General features: G+C 41.8%; 1 protein-coding gene across 4 annotated transcripts in view; it reads right to left on the reverse strand.

The window, feature by feature from the left end:
- Nucleotides 1-20,819, reverse strand: part of Sin3a (SIN3 transcription regulator family member A) — a 63,189-nt gene that overhangs the window by 13,659 nt on the left and 28,711 nt on the right. For all 4 annotated transcript variants that reach the window (XM_052188260.1, XM_052188261.1, XM_052188262.1 and 1 more), the window contains 9 exons: nucleotides 20,173-20,262; nucleotides 17,230-17,348; nucleotides 16,325-16,535; nucleotides 15,216-15,332; nucleotides 13,239-13,477; nucleotides 11,541-11,724; nucleotides 9,284-9,857; nucleotides 6,497-6,666; nucleotides 1,840-2,013 (listed from right to left, as the gene is read on the reverse strand). In XM_052188260.1, the coding sequence (XP_052044220.1) occupies nucleotides 1,840-2,013; nucleotides 6,497-6,666; nucleotides 9,284-9,857; nucleotides 11,541-11,724; nucleotides 13,239-13,477; nucleotides 15,216-15,332; nucleotides 16,325-16,535; nucleotides 17,230-17,348; nucleotides 20,173-20,262 (1,878 nt within the window). The remainder of the gene's footprint in view (nucleotides 1-1,839; nucleotides 2,014-6,496; nucleotides 6,667-9,283; nucleotides 9,858-11,540; nucleotides 11,725-13,238; nucleotides 13,478-15,215; nucleotides 15,333-16,324; nucleotides 16,536-17,229; nucleotides 17,349-20,172; nucleotides 20,263-20,819) is intronic.

Below are 20,819 nucleotides of genomic sequence, written 5' to 3' on the forward strand. Positions count from 1 at the left end.
TTAGTTTTCGATAGTCAACTGTCATTCTCCATGATCCATCTGTCTTCTGCACTGGCCAGATAGGAGAGTTAAAGGGAGATGTGGTGGGAAGGGATTCTGGATCTGCAAACTAGCTCAAGTCTGGAAATTGCCTTTTGCCATGATCCAATCAATATAGACTTTCATTTGTTTGAGAAATTTTCTGCTTATACAGATCAGATATGCAGTAGACTTCCTATCTATTTCATGCCTAGAAATACCATGATTTATTAGCCAGTACCAAAGGTCCAAACGAGTTAGGTCATTGTAAATTTCACCTCTCCTGTGCTGACCATTATGGTGGTATGTCATTATAAACATTGTTTTGTCTATGCTGTCCATTATAAGAACTACTATCAGATCAGCCAGGCGGTGGTGGCGCACGCCTTTAATCCCAGCACTTGGGAAGCAGAGGCAGGCGGATTTCTGAGTTTGAGGCCAGCCTGGTCTACAGAGTGAGTTCCAGGACAGCCAGGGCTACACAGAGAAACCCTGTCTCGAAAAAAAACCAAAAAAACCAAAAAAACAAAACTACGATCACCTTGTCTCTGGTGATTCAATGCTGCCACCTGGCCCTTGTTACCTTTAAGCTTGAAATACAGTTTCAACCACAGGTCTTCAATATTCCTCAAACTCCCAGGAGGGAGAGAATCTAGAGAGGTTTCAGTAGTTGAAGGTGCTAATGAATTATCAAACCAACTCCATATTTTTAAAATACTCATTCTTATATTTCTGTTTATGTTCTCTTTATATTCCTCTAGAATGATTCCTGGTACCAATTGCTGTATTGTCAGTGTTCTCTAGAGTCACAGAATGTATGAGCAGTCTCTATATAGTTAGGGAATTTGTTCATGACTTACAGTCTGTAGTCCAACTCCCCAACAATGGTCAGCAGCAGCTGTGGATGGAAGTCCAAGGATCTAGCAGTTGCTCAGTTCCACGAGACAAGCAGGCAAGGAAGAGAGAGTCTTCCTTCTTCCAATGTACTTATATAGGTCTCCAGCAGAGGGTGTGGCCCAGATTAAAGGAGTGGGTCACTGTGCCTTTAATCCCAGATGGCCTTGAACTCCGTAGGAGATCTCCTTGTCTCAATCTTCTGGAATTCATAGCCACTATGCTTCAAGATCTCCATGCCAAGATCCAGGTCAGAAACTTGTATCTCTGAGCCTCCAACTTAGGATCACGGGTGAGCCTTCCAATTCTGGATTGTAGTTCATTCCAGATATAGTCAAGTTGACAACCAGGAATAGCCACTACATGCCTACACTATGTTTTTAACAATGATCACAATTTTATACATAAACATTTTTCAAGAAAATATTTACAAAGCATTTTTAAGAGCTCTAAGAATATAATAAAGTGTTTGTTTGTTTATTAAAGTGTAATAAAGGTAACTGGGCGGACAACTTGGTAGGTAAAGTGCTTGCTGCCAAAGAAGCCTGGGACCAGATTTGATTCCTAGTCGTCATGTAAAACTTTGGCTCACAATCACAGAGCTAGAAAGGCAGCCAGCCCATTAAAGCCCCCCTCTCCCAAAAGTGAGGGGAATGGGAAAACAGACCCACATGGTGTACACCCCAGAAACAGACCATCATGACTTGTCCTCTGATCTCCACATGCACATACATGCATACACACATGCACACACACTCAACCCTGTCCTGAAAACACATACATAAATAGAAACAAGTAAGCAAGAAAATGAATGAATAGACAGCAGGACAGAATCAAAGGTAGACTGTCCACAGGAGACCTGGCTTTGGAGATGACTTGAGCAGTGGCAGCAGCACTGAGGTCCACCGTTCAGTGAGCAACTCTTACCTTAAAGCAATTCTCATCTGACATAAGTTGCTCTGCTTTCCGCTGGTACGTTGACTCTAGAAGGCTCCTGGATGTCTGACTGTTCAGCTGGCCTCCTGTGGCTCCGTTATTGTTTTCTGCCAAGTAAAGATCAGTAACCTGCACACAGACCTCATCGCTGACAATATGCTGCAGCTGGAACGACACAGGCCAGCCAGTGAGCCAGGAAAGCAATTCTCCTGTCCTTAGTCAGACAGCTTAAAAACATTTTTTTTTGAAATTTAACAAGTTAAGCACTATCATTTTCATGAGCTGAGTCAGATCTCTTGCCGTTATTAACATCTCATAAAACTCACACTTAAAAGCAAAACCAAGTCTCAGTGATGTTTCCTGCTCCTACATTTTAGCAAAACAAATAAAATGCCATTCTAAGTATCTTAAAATATTTTGCAGTTTGTTTTGTGATAAGATCTAAGGTAGACTAGGCTGGCCTCAAACTTGGTGCGTAGCTGAGGTTTATCTTGAACTGTTAATCTTCCTGCCTCCACCTCCCAAATACTGGGGCTACAGGTCCCCAACGCCAGGCGCCATGGTTTGTGTCCCCCCTTCATGTATTTTTAGACTGTTTACAATTTTGTTTTCACACTTCTTTCTTCTCCAATCTATAATAACTCTGGAAAACATGCTAGAATGGAGGGGTGAGACTTTTTTGTATGTTAAGACATTAAACCTTGGAAGACTTGGAGTAAAGACTGGTACCTCAGAGAACTCTGAACACAAGATTCATGTAATTTTATTTGTTTGTTTATTTGTTTGTTTTTGAATTCCCCCCCCCCCCACACACACACAGGGTTTCTCTGTATAGCTCTGGCCGTCCTGGAACTCACTCTGTAGACCAGGCTGACCTTGAACTCAGAAATCCACCTGCCTCTTCCTCTCAGAGTGCTGGGACTATAGGCATGTGCCACCACCGCCTGGCTGTGATTTTATTTTTAAATGAATATTTGTTATTTCTCTTTATATACTTTGTGTGTCAGCTATATTATGTCTGGTGCCCAGAGAGGCTGGAAGAGAACCCTGGTTTCCCTAGCACTGGAGTTACAGGAGAGTACGAACCTCCGAGTGGGTGCTGACGAGAATCACGTGCTCTAAGCTGCTGAGCTACTTTCTAGGCGCACATGTAGGATTCCTGAACTTAAAGTTGCTGCATACACCAGGTATGAAGGCCCAGACCTTAATCCCGGCACAGGCAGTCAATCACTGAGCTCAAGACTGGTCTGGTCTACATAGTGAGTTCCAGGATACCCAGGGCTATGAATAGACGCTGTCTCAAAATCAAAAAAAATCAACCGGTGCTGCATCACCTGCCCCGTGAGTTTAACTAAAGAACACAACAGGCCTTAAGGTCAAGCTCCTGAACCAAGGTAGCATCCTCAGAAGCAGGCCACTAATTAGTCTACCTGCATAAACATAATCTTCAAATTGTACATGTCAATTCTTTTATTTTTTTCCAAGGCTGAGTTATATGAAACTCAGGACCATGTAAAGTTCTATTCTTGGCCTCAACCATTTATTTTCAGTAGAAGGTAAATGTGTTTGAAACTGTTAACCTTTTTTGTTGTTGAGGGAAGGAAACAAGGCTTACTAGAGACTTAGTGCCTTATGTTAACTCTAGAAAGTTGCTGGGGCACACTTAGGCCACAACATAGGCCACAGTGGGAAACACCCCTATTCCTACTCCACTAGTTGCTTTGATTTTCTTCACTATTCTTACTATGAGATTAAAAGCCTCCCAAGAAAAGGCTCAGAGGGTAAAGCTGATTGACCTCAAGCCTGACAAGTTCAGTTGAATCCCTGAAATCCACACTATGCAAGGAGAACCCATTCTCATAAATTGTTCTCTGATTTCCACATACACATACGGCACGGCACATAAAAACTTAAAAGTTGGGTAATGAGGCAAGCAAAAAGTCTTAAATTCAGTGTCTAACACCAAACCAACCGGTCCCTAAAAGAGAAGCAAAAATTTCAATTTCAATACTGACGCATGAATTTTACTTAGCCAATCTCATGATCTGTCACTAAGCCATTCTATTCTTTAGGAAGACACAGTCTTTATGAAGTATGAAAGACTTAAGACAACACCTTTAAAAATATGGCATACTATTACTTGATAACACAGTGAAAGCATTACAAAGTTTTAAGAGGGGGAAAAAAGGGAGCAAAATCAAACAGTCTAGCCAAGACATGAGTTCTCTCCTTGTAGAGCACAGATTAAAGTACACTATGTACCACTAACCCTCTATTCACATCCTCTTTTAGTTATCTGCCTCTCTCCAAACTTTTTGAAATGGTAGCATTACAAATCCAGAGACAGCCGGGCAATGGTGGCGCACGCCTTTTAATCCCAGCACTTGGGAGGCAGAGGCAGGAGGATTTCTGAGTTTGAGGCCAGCCTGGTCTACAGAGTGAGTTCCAAGACAGCCAGGGCTATACAGAGAAACCCTGTCTGAAACAAACAAACAAACATACACACACACAAACAAACAAGAAAATATATTGGGCTTCTTGAGAAAAGGTCTTATATATCAGGAACTGCCCTTGACCTCCCTGAGTAGCTGAGGATGAGCTTCAAATTCTGTTCCTCTGGCCTCTTCCTCGTCCTCCAAAAGCAGAGGTGAATGCTGCTACACCCATTTTATGGGGTGCTGAAAATCCAACCCAGGGCTTTGTCATGCTTGGCAATTAACTCCACCAATTGAGCTAAATAAAGCCCCAGCCTGAAAAAATTAAGACAAATGTATGGCTTGACCTTGATACTTGTTCAACCAGAACCGAATACCAGGGGACCACCAAATAAAAAGAAAACATAATCAGACAAAGCTCATTGAAGAGTTAAAATGAAAAGCTTGAACATATCTTAAAAACTCGTGGCTGTGGGTTCTGGAGGCAACTCCCATTTTCCAGTTTTTAAAAATATGTTGACACTGTTACCAACATAAATTTATAACCAGATTCTTCTAAATAAATGAATTATCTAGTTAAAAATTAACATAGGGCTTATGAAAATAATGTATTTTATTGGCTTTCTTCTTAAAATGCTGGGTTGGTACTATGCAAGACTTTGTTCCTAAATGTAGCCATTTAGGTACTCAATAGGGATCTGTCTCTCAAATCATGAGTAGCTACCTATGTCCAAGAATGGTTCACCAGTCACCACACAGCTCTATGGGAAGGCCCAGGAGCTTTTCAACTTTCAGAGTTGTCTCACCAACAACTTGAGTAAGAACTAAGAGTCAGTTATAGGTTGCTTTCTTCACCAATCCTGACTAGACTCTGTGGGCATGCATTCTTCCAAAGCCAAGGAAAAAGCAAGGGTTCTTTGCAAGATGCAACGTTTTCCTCAAGAGAACAATGAGGAACTCTTTCCTTCTATAGTAGCAGTGTGGACTCTGGAGTAAAAATGACTTTTTCTATCTTTTTAGCTCACAGAAGTCATGTACCTAAGACTGATCCCCTTTGGGGAGATCGGTATGATGGAGCTTGAGCAGTAGGGAGCCTAACAACACAGCAGAAGCCCTGGGACAAGCTCCCTGTCAGAAGGCCAACAGCTAGAAAGCATCACATGAGCTGGACATTGTAGTTCACACTCTCATCTCAGTACTCAGGAAAGAACACACAAGAGAAGCAACACACTAGACTAGTTCCGTCAGCCAGTGCTACATAGTGAGTCCTATTATAAACAACATATTTGTTATAAAATTTCCAAGAACAAAACATAAAAGCAACCCAAATCTAACCCTGTCAGTCTCAGATAAATGAGGTGGGCAGAGCATTGTCAAGGACTTCTAATACTGATGAGGCAAATAAACAGAATTGCCATCATCTCTGGAAAAGGCTAAGCTACACCTATGCTTCCTTCTCGGAAAAAATGAAGAGGTGGAAGCTGTGTTCCAGACAAGTGGCTATTAGGACAGGCTCTGAGGAGGGTCACACTGCAAAGGCACATTTTGAACCTAAGAGCCAATTCCAGGACTGAAGAGTCAAGCTCTGAACTGGAGAGGCAGATTCGTCTAGCTATTCCCCATGAACAGGAACACTAGACTCATAAAGTAAATAAAATGTATAAGGTTCAGGAAATAAGGAAACAGAAAATTCAGAAAGCCCCTGAAATGTAACTTAGAATCTACCCCACCTCCACCCCAACTGAGGATGAACTTCGATTTCTGATCCTCTTAGAAAAGTAGAAACAATTTTTGAGGAAAGTATACTCTCCCATAGGTCAAGTTGCCCTTTGGTTATGCAGGAGCTTCAGGGATTCAGATTTCATGTGTGGTAGGTTTCTCTCTGATGCACTCACTGCCTTTGGGTTGCTCATGTTCCTTAAATGACCCCCAATACACACAATGGTTCACTAAGACGTGGCTAGCATCATTTCTTTGGTCTGCTATCAGTGCACAAAGGGGTAAAGAGATGTTTGTCATTTTCTCTGAAAGAGAAGCCACCCAACAGACTTCACATTAACTTGGTCCTTTCCACTTCAAAGAAATACATTTATAAACACTACTATATGGTTAAGCTGCTTTTCCTGTTCCCATAGAAATCTTGCTTTTTCTTTGACACTTTTAGCTCACAACACCTTCCCTTGGCAGCCCTAGCCTCCAACACACCCTCTCACCTGTCTGACGATGCTCTGGATTAATTTGTCCATAGTAAAGGCAATGTAGGCATGAATGGTGAACATCTCTCTCAGTGAATCTTCATATTGTGATGAGTCTATGTTGCCATCAAGTAGGCTCCGCACCATGTCCAGGAAAGCTGGGTAATAATCTTCTACATCAACATCCACTACAGGAAAGATTAGACAGGTAAGACCTTTCTCTGCTAAGACAAGCTCAAGGACAGAGAATACAGAATCCCACGGCTAGCCTATACCATCTCAAAGGACAAAACACCACATATGCAAAACATGTCCAACTCAACCCACTGCAGAGAGGACATCTGATAGGTGGCTAATCACCAGCACTGTCCATCAAAGAACCAACAGTGACTCTGCAACTTCTAACAGTGGCTTCCAGCACAGACTGACTATGCTAAAAAGACACTTTGAGCACTGCTGAGTTCTATGTCACCTGAAAACAAAATATCCCAAGAAAGTCTTTCAAGCTGCTAGCTCCTTCACCTACACAAACAATTTCACAAAGGGGACCCTTGCTCAGGAATTTACTTCAGTGAAGAATAGACAAGAGAAGACAGGCATATAAGTAGATGCACTCTACACGTGGAACTATTGGTTACAGAAGTTATTCAAATTAACCCCTCTATGAAAATGAACTGAAATGAATTTATCTCAGGCCCTTAAAATATATTTGCAACATTGAACTCTACTAATTACATGAATTGTATTTATTGCATATGAAGGACTCCAAACAGTAGCTGGACCGAATCTTACTAGTAAAAGGACATAGCAACTAGGAAGGGCACCAGGAAGTGTCTTCTGAGCTCAATGAAATAGCACCCACCCATTGATGCAGAGTTCATGTTATGTATGTATGTCAACCCAGGGAGGTTAAGGCAAGGGGACTGTTGAGCCAGGCTAGACCATAAAACAAGTTCTTGGACAGTGAGCATTTTATAGCAGGAGACCCACTCTCAAATACCAAAAAATTTCATTTCTAAGTCTGGAAACCAAAATAGTAGAACAAAGAAGTTACTGGGACTTGCCTTTATTTTCTTGATCTCTTTTTTGAGTAAATTATGCTCATTATAGAAAAATTTAGAGCCATAAAATTCTTCTTGTGGGGCTGGAGGGGATGGTTCAGCAGGTGGGTAGAAGCACTTGCCTCTGCACTCATGAGAAGGCCTAGCTGTAACCCTGGCACTGGGGAGGTCAGCAGAGAGGAGGAGCACTAGTGTCTGCCGACAACAACCTAGCTCTGGTTCCAGGAAGGCCCTGTCTCAAGGAGCAAGGCACCAGTTCCATGCCCTCTTCTAGCCTCCTTGCATGTAAGGCACATGTACTCCACTCAAAAACAAATTCTCATTACTGTCCCTTTTTGCAGAGGTTGCACTTCAATAAAAATGTGATCAAAAATGTTAATTACAAAAGGTACACTTACTGATTGTAAGGAGAAATTAGAAAGGGGAGCATGGCCATAAGTAAATGGGGTGGACCTTACAAACAGGCAAAAAGGAGCAATCACTGCTTAAAACAAGTTACTGGTTTGAGTTGTGCCACAGTATATCACTTTGTCTAGGCCCACAAAGCAGGGAGCTAGCTTTTGAGATATGCTAGGATAAGAGTCCAAACCACAGACTCATAGCCACAAACTATGACTGGCATGAAGCCGGTACTATCACTCAAGGACACGTAATCACTAACAGGTAAGTCCAGGTTAATATCATGATTAAGCCCAGATCCGTCTCTGTAATTTCTACTTGTTTCTTTTAAGATGGGATTAAAACAGATAAAGGCTTTTCAAACAGATTCCTGATGCCATTAGCTCAATAGATAAGAAACTAGAGTTACACACAGGACTCCCACAACAGCTATTTACTGTTTCGTGAAGAGCAAAGAAGGGAAGCCTGTGAAAAAGTGTCTGGCTCGCACGTTCAGTACCTAACTTTAGAATGAAACCATCATCTGGGAAGAGACAGCCCATCATGGCATAAAGCATGATATCTCCCCTCCCCCCCCCCTTTTTTTTGGTTTTTCGAGACAGGGTTTCTCTGTGTAGCCCTGGCTGTCCTAGAACTCACTCTGTAGACCAGGCTGGCCTTGAACTCAGAAATCCGCCTGCCTCTGCCTCCCAAGTGCTGGGATTAAAGGTATGTGCCACCACCAGCTGGCTTACTTGATAGTTTCTTCAACCAGCCCCTGGTGTTTCCATTCCTTGAATTCTGTCTATCCCTTTGCCTTGTCTCAAACCATCTTGAGTCCCAATTCCTCTTCAGAAATATCAGGAATGAGCAAAGAAGCCCATTAAGGAGAAGCTGATACATATCTGAGAAGATTCCTTATTTGCCATGATCATAACATTAATTTCCATGTTGTTATGGAATAGAATGAACTATAATATTTCTTTCTCTGAACCAATGCTCATTAACCTAGCCAATGAATCCCACATTCCTCATGTGTCCACAATGCTATCTAAGTACCTCATGTGACCATAAACTGGGTCCTGTACAAGGTGCCATGCCTGCATCTTTAAGCTCTCAAGTAACCCCATAACGTGACACTTACTGCCTCCAATTTTTTTTTTTTTTTTTTTTTGGTTCATTCATGAGTTCATGGGTTTAAGAAAGGTCACACAACCAGTTAAGTTGCAGAGGTAGGATATGAACCGTAGTGCCTATCTAAGGCCTAAGTGCACTTCAAATTTAAGGGTCTTGAAGCCACCTCCACCCACACACTCCCCACCCACCCCCACCCCGTATCATGAAAGATGGCAGGCTAAGCACTCACTAGGTTCTTTGAGGCGCAGCTGTATGGCTGGACTATCACTCTTGTCTCGCTTTATGCCTAGCACCTCCCGCTCCCATTCTCTCTCTCGGTTTTCCTCTTCAATTTGTCGTTCAGCTTGGGAACAAATCCGTAGCAGCCTCAAGCAGAGAATTTGATGCAGTCGCATAAAGATATACCAATTGTTATTGACATAGAACAGGTTATATACTTCATCCATCCCTCTTAACTTTTGAGCTGCTGTGTTACTAAACAACAACTTGGACTTAGGGGGGCTGCCTCCAACACCATTGTGCTTCTTAGGTGCCCCTGTGGCTTCATCTACATCCATTTCTTCCTCTTCTTCTTCTTCCACATCTGAGAGATCACCTCTCTGAGCAAATAGCAAATCAGGAATGAAATGGTGCATGATTTGCTTGATTTTGTATTTGTCCTCTTTCTGAATGCCTGTTTGCCTCTTCACATGATGGATAATCAGAGCAGCAGCATCTTCTAGTATCTGTTTGTCTTCATAGGCAAGAGAAAGGTGTGGGCCAACAGGTACACCAGCATTCTCTTCTGTAGCCTGTTCTTGCCTCTGATGGAACAGACATAAAAGCATTGTGTGACGTGTATAGAGCAACAACAAACATACAATACTATAGCAGTAATGACGACCATTACTGCTGGTGGCAAATGCCTTTAAACCTAGTTACTCAGGAGGCAGTGGCCGGCAGATCTGAGTTCAAATCTAACCTGGTCTACAGAGCAAGTTCCATGACAGACAGGGATATACAGAGAAACCCTGTCTCAAAACAAAGACTACACTAGCAACACATTTTATTATTAACCAAAATGCAATTTAGGCACTATGGCACCTATCTATAGTTCCATCCTTTGGGAGACTAAGTCAGGAAGGGTACAGGATTCTAGGCCAGTTTGGGCTTAGACAGAGACATGACAGTGGCTACCTAATCTGAAATGTAAGAATCAACCTTAATAATTCTTGTTTCGCTTCCAAATATGGACAAAGTGGCTTGATATAAAAAGATCAATACCTTCTATATATTGAAGACATAAGAAAATTGCCTTTGAAATCCTAGATTAGCGCCGGGCGGCGGTGGTGGTGCACACCTGTAATCCCAGCACTCTGGGAGGCAGAGAGGCATACGGATTTCTGAGTTCGAGGCCAGTCTGGTCTACAGAGTGAGTTCCAGGACAGCCAGGGCTATACAGAGAAACCTTGTCTCGGAAAAAAAAAAAAAAAAAAAAAAAAAAAAAAAAAAAACCCAAAAACCAAAAATACTAGATTAGCACTTAAAATATTGGGGTAGAATTTGTAATGGAAAGGTTAATAACATTGCCAAAGATAAACAATTAAGGGTTTGTGAAAATTCACTTACTATTTTTATTCTTTAAAACTCAGGGTCACTTTTTGAAAGCCTGATAGATGGCAATTATGCTTCCTACCTCCTAAGACAGGTCAAAAAAAGCAAGATCAACTTTACATTTATCTCTGAGTCTTTGCTCCAAGTGCTATCTGTACTCCTGCTAAGTGAGCAGAGTAACAGGGTTACTACCATTTTATCTTATCTTATTTTATTTTTTTGATTTTGTTTTTTTTTTCCCCCGAGACAGGGTTTCTCTGTGTAGCCCTGGCTGTCCTGGAACACACTTTGTAGACCAAGCTGGCCTCGAACTCAGAAATCCGCCTGCCTCTGCCTCCCAGAGTGCTGGGATTACAGGCATGCGCCACCACCGCCTGGCTGCTACTACCACTTTTTGTTCGTTTGTTTGGTTGGCTTTTTTTGGATTTGGTTTTTGAGACAGGGTTTCTCTGTATAGCCCTGGCTGTCCTGGAACTCACTCTGTAGACCAGGCTGGCCTCGAACTCAGAAATCCGCCTGCCTCTGCCTCCCAGAGTGCTGGGATTACAGGCCTGCGCCGCCACCACTGCCTGGCTGCTACTACCACTTTTTAAGTGAGGTAGATGAGATGCTCTCCAGGAATACAAGGTCTTGATAGAAGAAACGTACATCGAAGGCAGAATAATAAACTGGGAAATCAGAGGAAGAACTGAGTGTAACAATGAGAATCAGGTTTAAGATGGTAGACGATGACACAAGCACTAGCAGCTCCTAGTTAACAGTACGAGTCAAAGCAAGGCTGACTGACCATAAAGAAGCAGAGCTGAGGGAGCTGTGCAGTCAGCCAGCTCACCTCATCGTAGATGCTCTCGATCTCACAAAGTAAGCTCTTAGACCTCAGGACCCCAGCTCACCTCATCGTAGATGCTCTCGATCTCATTGAGTAAGCTCTTAGACCTCAGGACCTTAGTGTCATTCTGTTTGAAGTTGATGCCTTGGTGATCCAAAGACTTCAAGTAGTACTTCTCATTTTGCTCTCGCCAGACCTTGTTGAAGCCTCTCTGAGCTTCTCGCCACTCTTCCTCTTTCATTTTCAACCTAGCAGGTGAGAAGGAATGTAAGTACAGTTATGTGGGAATCGAGAGGGTTAAATGTGGGAATGTGTCAGGATCACTTTATTGATGAAAACTCAAACCTATGCTGTTGGTGCTTCAAATAATGTCCTTGATATTATCTAAGTGAGGTTTTTCTCCTTAAGGGGGCTTATTTTTGTGATACAAGTTGTCTTGGTCAGGGTTTCTATTCCTGCACAAACATCATGACCACAAAGCAAGTTGGGGAGGAAAGGGTTTATTGAGCTTACACTTCCACGTTGCAGTTAATCACCAAAGGAAGTCAGGACTGGAACTCAAGCAGGTCAGGAAGCAGGAGCTGATACAGAGGTCATGGAGGGATGTCTCTTACTAGCTTGCTTCCCCTGGCTTGCTCAGCTTGCTCTCTTATAGAACCCAAGAATACCAGTCCAGGGATGGTACCACCCACAAGGGGCCCTCCCTCTTGATCACTAATTGAGAAAATGCCCCACAGTTGAATCTCATGGAGGCACTTCCCCAACTGAAGCTCCTTTCTCTGTGATAACTCCAGCCTGTGTCAAGTTGACACACAAAACCATCCAGTACACAAGTCTTACTAGAAAATGTATACAGACCACACTAATCTAAAATCTATGGTAATTCTGCCTTCTACTTCCCCAATGCTGACATTATAGGCAAAGAAGTCAATTTTGGCTGCCATGTTTTTAAGAGAGTGTGAAACTGTTTTTGAGACAAGTCCTTACTTTGAAAAACTGGATGATGTAGAATTCATGCCGAAGACCAGGCTACTATCAAACTTACAGCTATCTTCCTGAGTCTGCCTCCCAAGTGTGAGGACTATAAAGCATGAACCACATTTGGTTTTGGTGAGTATTCTCAAAAAACTAGTTCTTCTCAACTACATACATGATACTGTGCTCATAGAAATGCAAGTATCCTAGAAAGGGTATTTGGTGAGGTAGAAGATTGCAGGCTTGAAGTCATTCTGAGCAATAAAGTGAGTCCTTATTCCAAAGGCAGGCAGGTACACACACACACACACACACACACACACACACACACACACACACACACGCATGCATGACCCAACACATATACATATCACAGTCTCTAGCACCCCCGTGGTTTGAGATATGGTAAAGCATTTGCCTATCAAGCATGTTATACAAACAGCTCTAAGTTTGACTCCCTCTACCAATGAAACAAAAACCCAACCCTGAAATGGGAATGCAAACACTCTATCATATACTCACCAGGTTCTCTCTGTGTGAACTCTGGGACATGACAGGTAAGCACTCTCCCACCAAACTACACCTCTAGTCCTTCAACCTCACCTGTCAACATTTGTTCCACAAAACCCCTAAAATATGTTCCACCATTCTACTCTGGCTCTTATGTTGAGCTACTGAGGAAAGAACTAGAAGTTTAATTAGATAATCCGGCAGAAAACTAGAATCCTATTTAATGAGACATGGAACCTGTCCTACAGCATACAAAAGCCAGAAGATACATACATACCTTTTAAGGACAATTGGAACAGCAATGGAAGGGTTCTTCCTCAGGCCATCGATGATATCAGCTGCTTTGTCAGCATATATCCTCTGGAGTGCTTTTCGATGGATGACTTCGGACGTGCCTCCAAGGGTGTTATCCAAGCGAAATTTGGCTTGCTCCTCAGCAGACAATCGAGAAAGTTTTTTCTGTATTGCTTCTAAGACCCGAATTGTTGCAAGATTGGTCTCAAGAACAACATCAAGCTTAAAACAAAAGAACAAAAGAGGGTTCTCAGGCCTGTCTCCAGAACACAGGCGAGCTGGGAGAATAAGGAGGGTGTCAAGTGCCTCCAACTAGAGTTGTTGTTTCCATACAAGGTTTGTAAGACTCTCTTAACAGTAAAATATGAACAAGGACACCTACAATTATCATAAAGTTGTTTTCTGGCAAAAATGCCATGTACATAATTCATAAAGTTTAATACTAGTACAAAAACTGATTAGCAGTTACCAATGCTCTCAGAACACATTGTATACTGTTTACCACTGCTGACCACAGGCCAGTGGGATCAAAGAGAGAACTATCTATTATTCTAATACCTTTCTCCTTGCACCTTTGTTCGTTCTGAGACAAGGTCTTGCTATGTAGACCAGATTACCCTTCAATTTGTGGCAAGTTCTTCCTCTGCCACCTAAAGGCTGGGATTACAAAATGTGAGGCACCATATCATGCTTATGAACTTTTCTGAAATTGTATAAACCTGTTACAAACAGTAGAGAAATAATCCTAAGACAGCTATGAAAGTACATACAGGGTTTGGGGTATTAACTTAAACATGCCTAGAAGATACAAAATACTGCATTACTGCTTCACATCCAATGCAGCAATCTCAGTGATTATCTTTTCCGTTTCGGAGAGAGCAGCATGTAGCCTGGGCTGGTGTCCAACTGTTTATGCAAATAAGGATGACTATGAATTCTTAAATCCTTCTGCCTTCCCCTCCCAAGGGACTACAGGCACTCTACACTGCCTTCAGCTAAAAATATGTTCTTCAGCTCAATTAAAAATTTCCCATAGAAGCCAGGTGTAGTGGATCCCAGCATCCCCTAAGGAGGCAGAGGCAGGTGGATCTCTGAGTCCAAGGTTAGTCTGGTCAAGAGTTCCAAAAAACCAAAGCCACACAGAGAAACTCTTCTTCATAAATCTACCTCTAGAAATTACAGCTTACTGCAGTTTAGTTTTCTGTAATTAATTCTATGTATGTGGTGGTTTGAATGAGAATAGCCCCAAGCACGTTTGAAGACTTAGTCCCTAGTCGGTGAAACTGTCTGGGAAGGATAAGGAGGTTTGGTTTTGTTGGAGGAGGGGCATCACTAGGGTAGTTTTCAAAGATTAATGAGTCTCATTGCCTCGCTCTGCCTGATCATAAATCAAAATGGGAACTATCAGCTCTTCCTTCTACCATCATGGATTCTCACCCTCTGAAACTGTAAGCCAAGGTAAACTCTTATATGCCTTGTCTTAGCTATGGTAATCTGTCAGTAATAGACACATGACTAAAATGGAGAAGATGATACCCGCCAGCCAGTGGGGGGCAGGGTATGGTCTTCTGAAGAAGGTTTGCTGGCAGTGATAAACTGATAAGAGAGCTCTCCCAACAATTTGAAGGAACAGAACTAGTCAACTCAGTATAATTGCTATACTAAGTCAGATATATGCAAACTACAATTCTTTCCCTTCTTGTGTGATCTTAGTAACCATGGTCTGGAGAATGGAGATTCACTAGAGCCTTTGTCCAATATGGCCCCTACCCCGCTGACTCCCATTCTACATCTTCCCATCCCAGCTACCACCTTTACAATCTAAGTGTTCCTGAATAAACTATCATGGTCAGCTGTCTCCTCTTATTTTATTTTTTTAAAAGCTCACTCACACAGAGTATTTAAATACCCCTTCCTTTCATATCTTCCTAGTTCCCAACCCTCAAATGACAAAAGATACCTCAAATCGTTCATCTTCACAACGATAAATATGTTCTTCATATTGAGTCTTCTTGGAACTAACAAAAGTGGAGTCTTCAGACCAAGATGGGAAGGAAACCCAGGTATCATTTAAAACCTTTAGGAGAAAAAGACACAGAAAAGCCTGTAAAAACTTATTGGTAATTAAACTTTCTCATTAAAAAATAAATCCAAAGAGGGAAAAAACCAGCTAGCATTAGTCCACAAACTTTAAATTTGGTAAATGTCCTGGCTACTTTTATATCAACTTGACACAAGCTAGAGTTATTTAAAAGGATGGAACCTCAACAGACAAAATGGTACAGAAGATCCAACTGTATTAGTAAGTGATCCGGGAGGGCCTCGTCCATTGTAGGTAGTGCTGTCCAGGGACTGGTGTCCTGGGTTCTAATATGGCGCACGCCTTTAATCCCAGCATTTTGGGAAGCAGAGGTGGGTGGATTTCTGAGTTTGAGGCCAACCTGGTCTACAGAGTGAGTTCCAGGACAGCCAGGGCTACAAAGAAACCCTGTCTGGGGGTGGGGTGGGGGATGGGGGTGGCCCGGGGCGCCTGAGCAAGTCATGAGGAGCAAGAAGTCAGTGAGCAGCACTTCTCCACCGCCTCTGCTTCAGTTCCAGCCTCCAAGTTCCTGCCCTGTCTGACTTCCTCCCCTGAAGTCCTTTAGAGATGAGCAGAGATGAAGTTTAAAACAAATAGTTTTCTCCCTAAGTTGCTTTGCTTATGGTGTTTTCATCACAGCAACAGTAACACTATGACAGTGAAAGTTCTGAATACAAGTTTTCTTTTGGGAAAAAAAGAGAGAAGGTTCACGATTTCACAATTCATATAAATTCTGAACTTTCCTGAAAGAGGGTTCAGCACATAAATAAGGGCACTTGCCATTAAATCTAGCCAACTGAGATTGATCCTGGGAACTCATAATGTAGCAGAGGAAAAGGTACTCTGACAAGTTGTCTCTGATCTCTACAAGCAGGCTATGGCTTACATGCATACATTCATATCAAATAAATAAAAAGTTTAAAGACACTGATCCTGGTACTATGGCTACCCTCATTTAAAGAAGCTGAAGATCCAAGACTGTCACTTACCTCTTTACACAGAGGAGTCCGTCCCGTACACTTGGGCTGCTGGTAACTTTTTGGTAGGGCTCGGTAGCTGGAGCCCAGTCGTTTACAAGAGGCATAGTCTATCTCCATGGCAATGCCTTCTGTAGCTCGTTCCTTTGGAAAGCTTTCCAGATGTACAGACTCCTTATAGCCCAAAAAGTTTTTAAACCAATTAAACAATTCAGGGAATTTCCTGAAGAACCAAACCAAAAGCTGGTAAGCAATTCCAGGCAAGACACAGTTATCGGGAGAAACATTGTAATTCATGGTTAGATCACAACTCCATTGCCAAAGACAAATTCCAAAGACAATTCTTTTCTACCTGAGAAGCATCCTTAATCAATTAAACAATCAACCAATCAAATAAATGAATAAAAAGTTTAAATACTCTGATCGTGGTACTATCACTACCCTCATTTGAAAAAACTTAGGTTCCATTTTCCTTATAGAATGCTCTCTAACAAGACAGTAAAAGCCATTCTTTGGATCAAGAATATTGTTTCACTGTTCACATAATTCTCAGGATGTCAAATGCAATTAAAAGCACTGATCTAGAATCTAGTGCTGGTGAGACAATAAAGAGGACGAAGTACTGCACCATAACTGATCCTTTGGAGATAGGGTCTATGTAGTGCAGGTTGTTTGAAACTCACCTGCCTCTATCTCCCTAGAGCTGGGATTAAAGAGTGGCCAATACACCCAGCTGTCTTTCCATCCTAAAAGTTGCACTACAAGGCTTAAGAAGCCCCTTCTGACACCGACCCTTGTGATAACACCTCTATCTATCACACTCTTACAGTTGCTGCATCAGCATATCAAAAGAACTAGGGGATACACACACACACACACACACACACACACACACACACACTCTTCACTCCACTTACCCCAGAAAAGGAGAGACTAGCTGGACAAGCTCAGCCCGAGAGATCACCTCCTGGTTAAAGATAACAAGGCAGCGAAGGAAGTTTTCATAGGCCTCTGCACTCCGAAGAGCCTTTCGAACCTTGTAGAAACAACCATAAGAAAAACGGTTTTAAAGAGAAGCAGGGTCCATGATTTTTCTGTAGTAGGGTAAATTTGATCAGACATTTACTAAGGAATTGTTTTGTTTAGATATGATCAAAGAAATCACCTTAAAAGAAGACAATATGACACTGTAACCTGTCTAAACAATCTAAACTGGACCGAAATGCACGTGGAGCAGTGCACAGCTGAGGCCCTGGACTGTGGACAGTCCGCACACAGGCCGCCTTACTATTCACTTTAGTGTTGGCTTTGAGGTAATACACATTCAAGCGCTGCCAAGTGTCAAAGAGTAGTCTCCTACTGGAAGCCGTAGGATCAAGATGTAGAACTCGTGGCTCCTTCAGCACCATGTCTGCCTGGATGATGCCATCCTTCCCACAATAACAGACTGAACCTCTAAAACTGTAAGCCAGCCCCAACTAAATGTTTGTCTTTGTAAGAGTTGCCTTAGTCACAGCGTCTCTTCATAGCAATAAACCCTAACTAAGACAGTAGGCAATCAGTGAGGTCTAGGTTCAGTGAGTCCTTGTCTCAAAAAATAAGGAAGAGGAAACAATACCCAACTAACCTCTGGCCTCCACACATACATATACACGCACGCTGACATACAGGAACAGGTAGGGACAAACACACACCCACACACTCATGCACACACCCCAAACAAACAAGGGACTAAAAGATGGTTCAATGAATGAAGCACATGCCACACAAGTTTGAGGTCAGAGTTGGGACTTGCAGAGATCACAGAAAGCCAGAAGCAGAAGGGGTTGCTCTGTACTCCAGCACACCTACAGTAAGACAGGAGGCGAAACAGGAGATTCCCTGGAGGTGCCAGTGTCAGCTGCCTTGAACCATTAGTGCTCAACAGAGACACACATGCCTTTCATGTGCACACACTGACAAACATTCACATAGGCTATTATCCTACTCACAGCATTGAAAACTAACATCTTAAAGACTCAAACTTTTAAAAATGTTTAGCTTACAGAAAACCTAAGACTGGGCGGTGGTGGTTCACGCTTTTAATCCCAGCATTTGGCTACACAAAGAAACCCTGTCTCGAAAAGCCAAACAAAACAAAAAAGAAAACCTAAGACTACCTAACAAGGGATAATGAATCTGGAGTTTTAGTTCTAAAAGACAATCATTAGCACTGTACATGTTCATGCCCAGGACTTAACACACCTGTTTGCTATGTTCAGATTATCTCCTCCGGTGGTACAGGAGGCACGACACATAACAGACTGGAAATTCACAGATGTACAATCCTTGACAGATTACACTTTTTGTACTGTATAACAGTTATTTGTTTTTAATTTATCAGCTTTTAAGTCTATGAAAAAGTAGAGAGTAGCCAACAGACCCATATCAAATCACTCGACCAAACGATATAAACACATACAAATTCTTGTATCATCCATAACCATTTCTACTAAATTTAAAAGAAACTTGGAGATATTACATACACTTTTAGTTATATGTGTATGTTATATTACCATTATCCTTCATCAAGACAACTCCTAAAGGCAGAGACAGAAAAAGCTATCATTAATGTTTCCCGCAAACACCCAGAGGTACAAGATAGAGTAACAATGACCACACCAATTTAGACTTGAGTCCTGTGAGAAGCCCAGCAGCTGCCTACCTTACTGTGGAAACTGCCTGCTAATCACCAACTTGACTCCAAGGACAAAACCAGATTCAGAAGTGAGACTGAAGTAGCATTTATGGCATCTTATCAAAAATTCACCTCTAGCTATTGCAGAAAAATACCTGCAGACCTTTGAAAACATTCCAATAGAATCCTCAAGCTGGGTACAACAGTGTAAACCTATAACCTATAGCCTATTGGGAGAGGGAAAGAGAAAAATCAATAGTAGCTAAGTCATCCCTGGTTTCTGAGCAAATCTGAGGCAAATCCGGGCAGTTATAAGACCTTGTCTCAGAAAACCAAAAGAAAATTGTCACCACTCACTACGTACCACATGTCGGAACAACTAGATCACAGACCACCTAAAGCAGTGAGGTGCCATGGCAAGCGAACGTGCCTCATGTGTCTAAGACACTGGGCTTCATGACTAGGACTACTAGTAAAAGACAGGCACAGGGACATACACACCTGTACTCCTAGTACTATATGGAGGCAAACAAAAGCAGGCGGAATTCTATGAATTTGAGCTCAGCCTGTTGTACACAGTAAGTCCCAGGCCAGCTAAGGTTATATAGTGAGATTCTAAATCTAAAAGAATAAAAGGAGAAAGAAAAAAAGAGAGAGAGAGAGACACGGGGCTGGAGAGATGTCTGACTGCTCTTCCACAGGTCCTGAGTTCAATTCCCAGCAACCGCATGGTGGCTTACAACCATCTGTGATGGGATTGGATGACTTTTTCTGGTGTGTGTGGAGATAGTTACAGTGTACTCACATACATAAAGAAATACTTCATTAAAAAAGAAAAATTTAAAAAAAGAGAGACAGACACAGAAAAAGAATGGGTGGATGGACAAACTACATGTGGTTACATGTGGTACCACTTAAGAGTTGAAGAACCAGAATCTATAAGCCAGCCGATGATAAGTATGAAATGAGTTCAAGGGCAACCTGGATTACACAGAGTCTATCTCCAAACAAACAAGTCAAAGACCTAAGTAAAGAAGCCAAAAAAAATCCCAATCAGTTGACACTTTTGAAAGAAAACAACTGCCATTTTGTTTATGCAATTGTCATTTGACCTTAAGAACTAATATCAAATGTTATCAATTACTTCCCTCTTTAACAAACAACATCAAATGTTACCACTTACCTTATCGAAAAATAATGATTCAGTTCCAACACCATGCTTGCTGGCATCTGCCATTGAAGATTCCTTTAGACTAATCAGTTTGGGTTTTTTCTGGGATTAAAAAAAGAAAAAGCTATCACTAATGCAGCCATTAAATAATTTGTTTCCTGCAACACCCAGAGGTAGCTAACACAAACAAGTCTGACTTTGCTAAAATGGCTCTACTAATACTAATGAATAACAACTCTTCTCTCCTGTCAACAATGCTTAAAATGGATGTCCTTGCTCTTTTTGTGCTGGTTTTAAACTCATGATTTTTCTACCTCTGCTCCCTTCAGAAAATCCTACTAGTATTTCCTACCATAACCAGAGCATGGCTTGTGAAATTTAGAGGTAACTATCAGCCATTATGACTGTGCCCTAGTTCTTCCCTCTTAAAGAAAGTATTTAATAAGCTCATTTTTGATTTTACAGGAGCCCATAGAGGAGAAACTTTGAGTTCAGGATTTTGAGAGATTGGATTTTAAACTTTTAATGTATTTGAATTTACAAAGACTATAGAACTTTTAAAGTTATTTATGCTTTATTATATTCTGATACTAATGATAGGCCATTTTGAAGACAAATATAAAAGGTTCTAATTGATGCATTTGTGTGTCAAACCAGAC

The sequence above is a fragment of the Apodemus sylvaticus genome, chromosome 7 (assembly GCF_947179515.1).
Source record: "Apodemus sylvaticus chromosome 7, mApoSyl1.1, whole genome shotgun sequence".
NCBI classification, from domain to species: Eukaryota; Metazoa; Chordata; class Mammalia; order Rodentia; family Muridae; genus Apodemus; species Apodemus sylvaticus.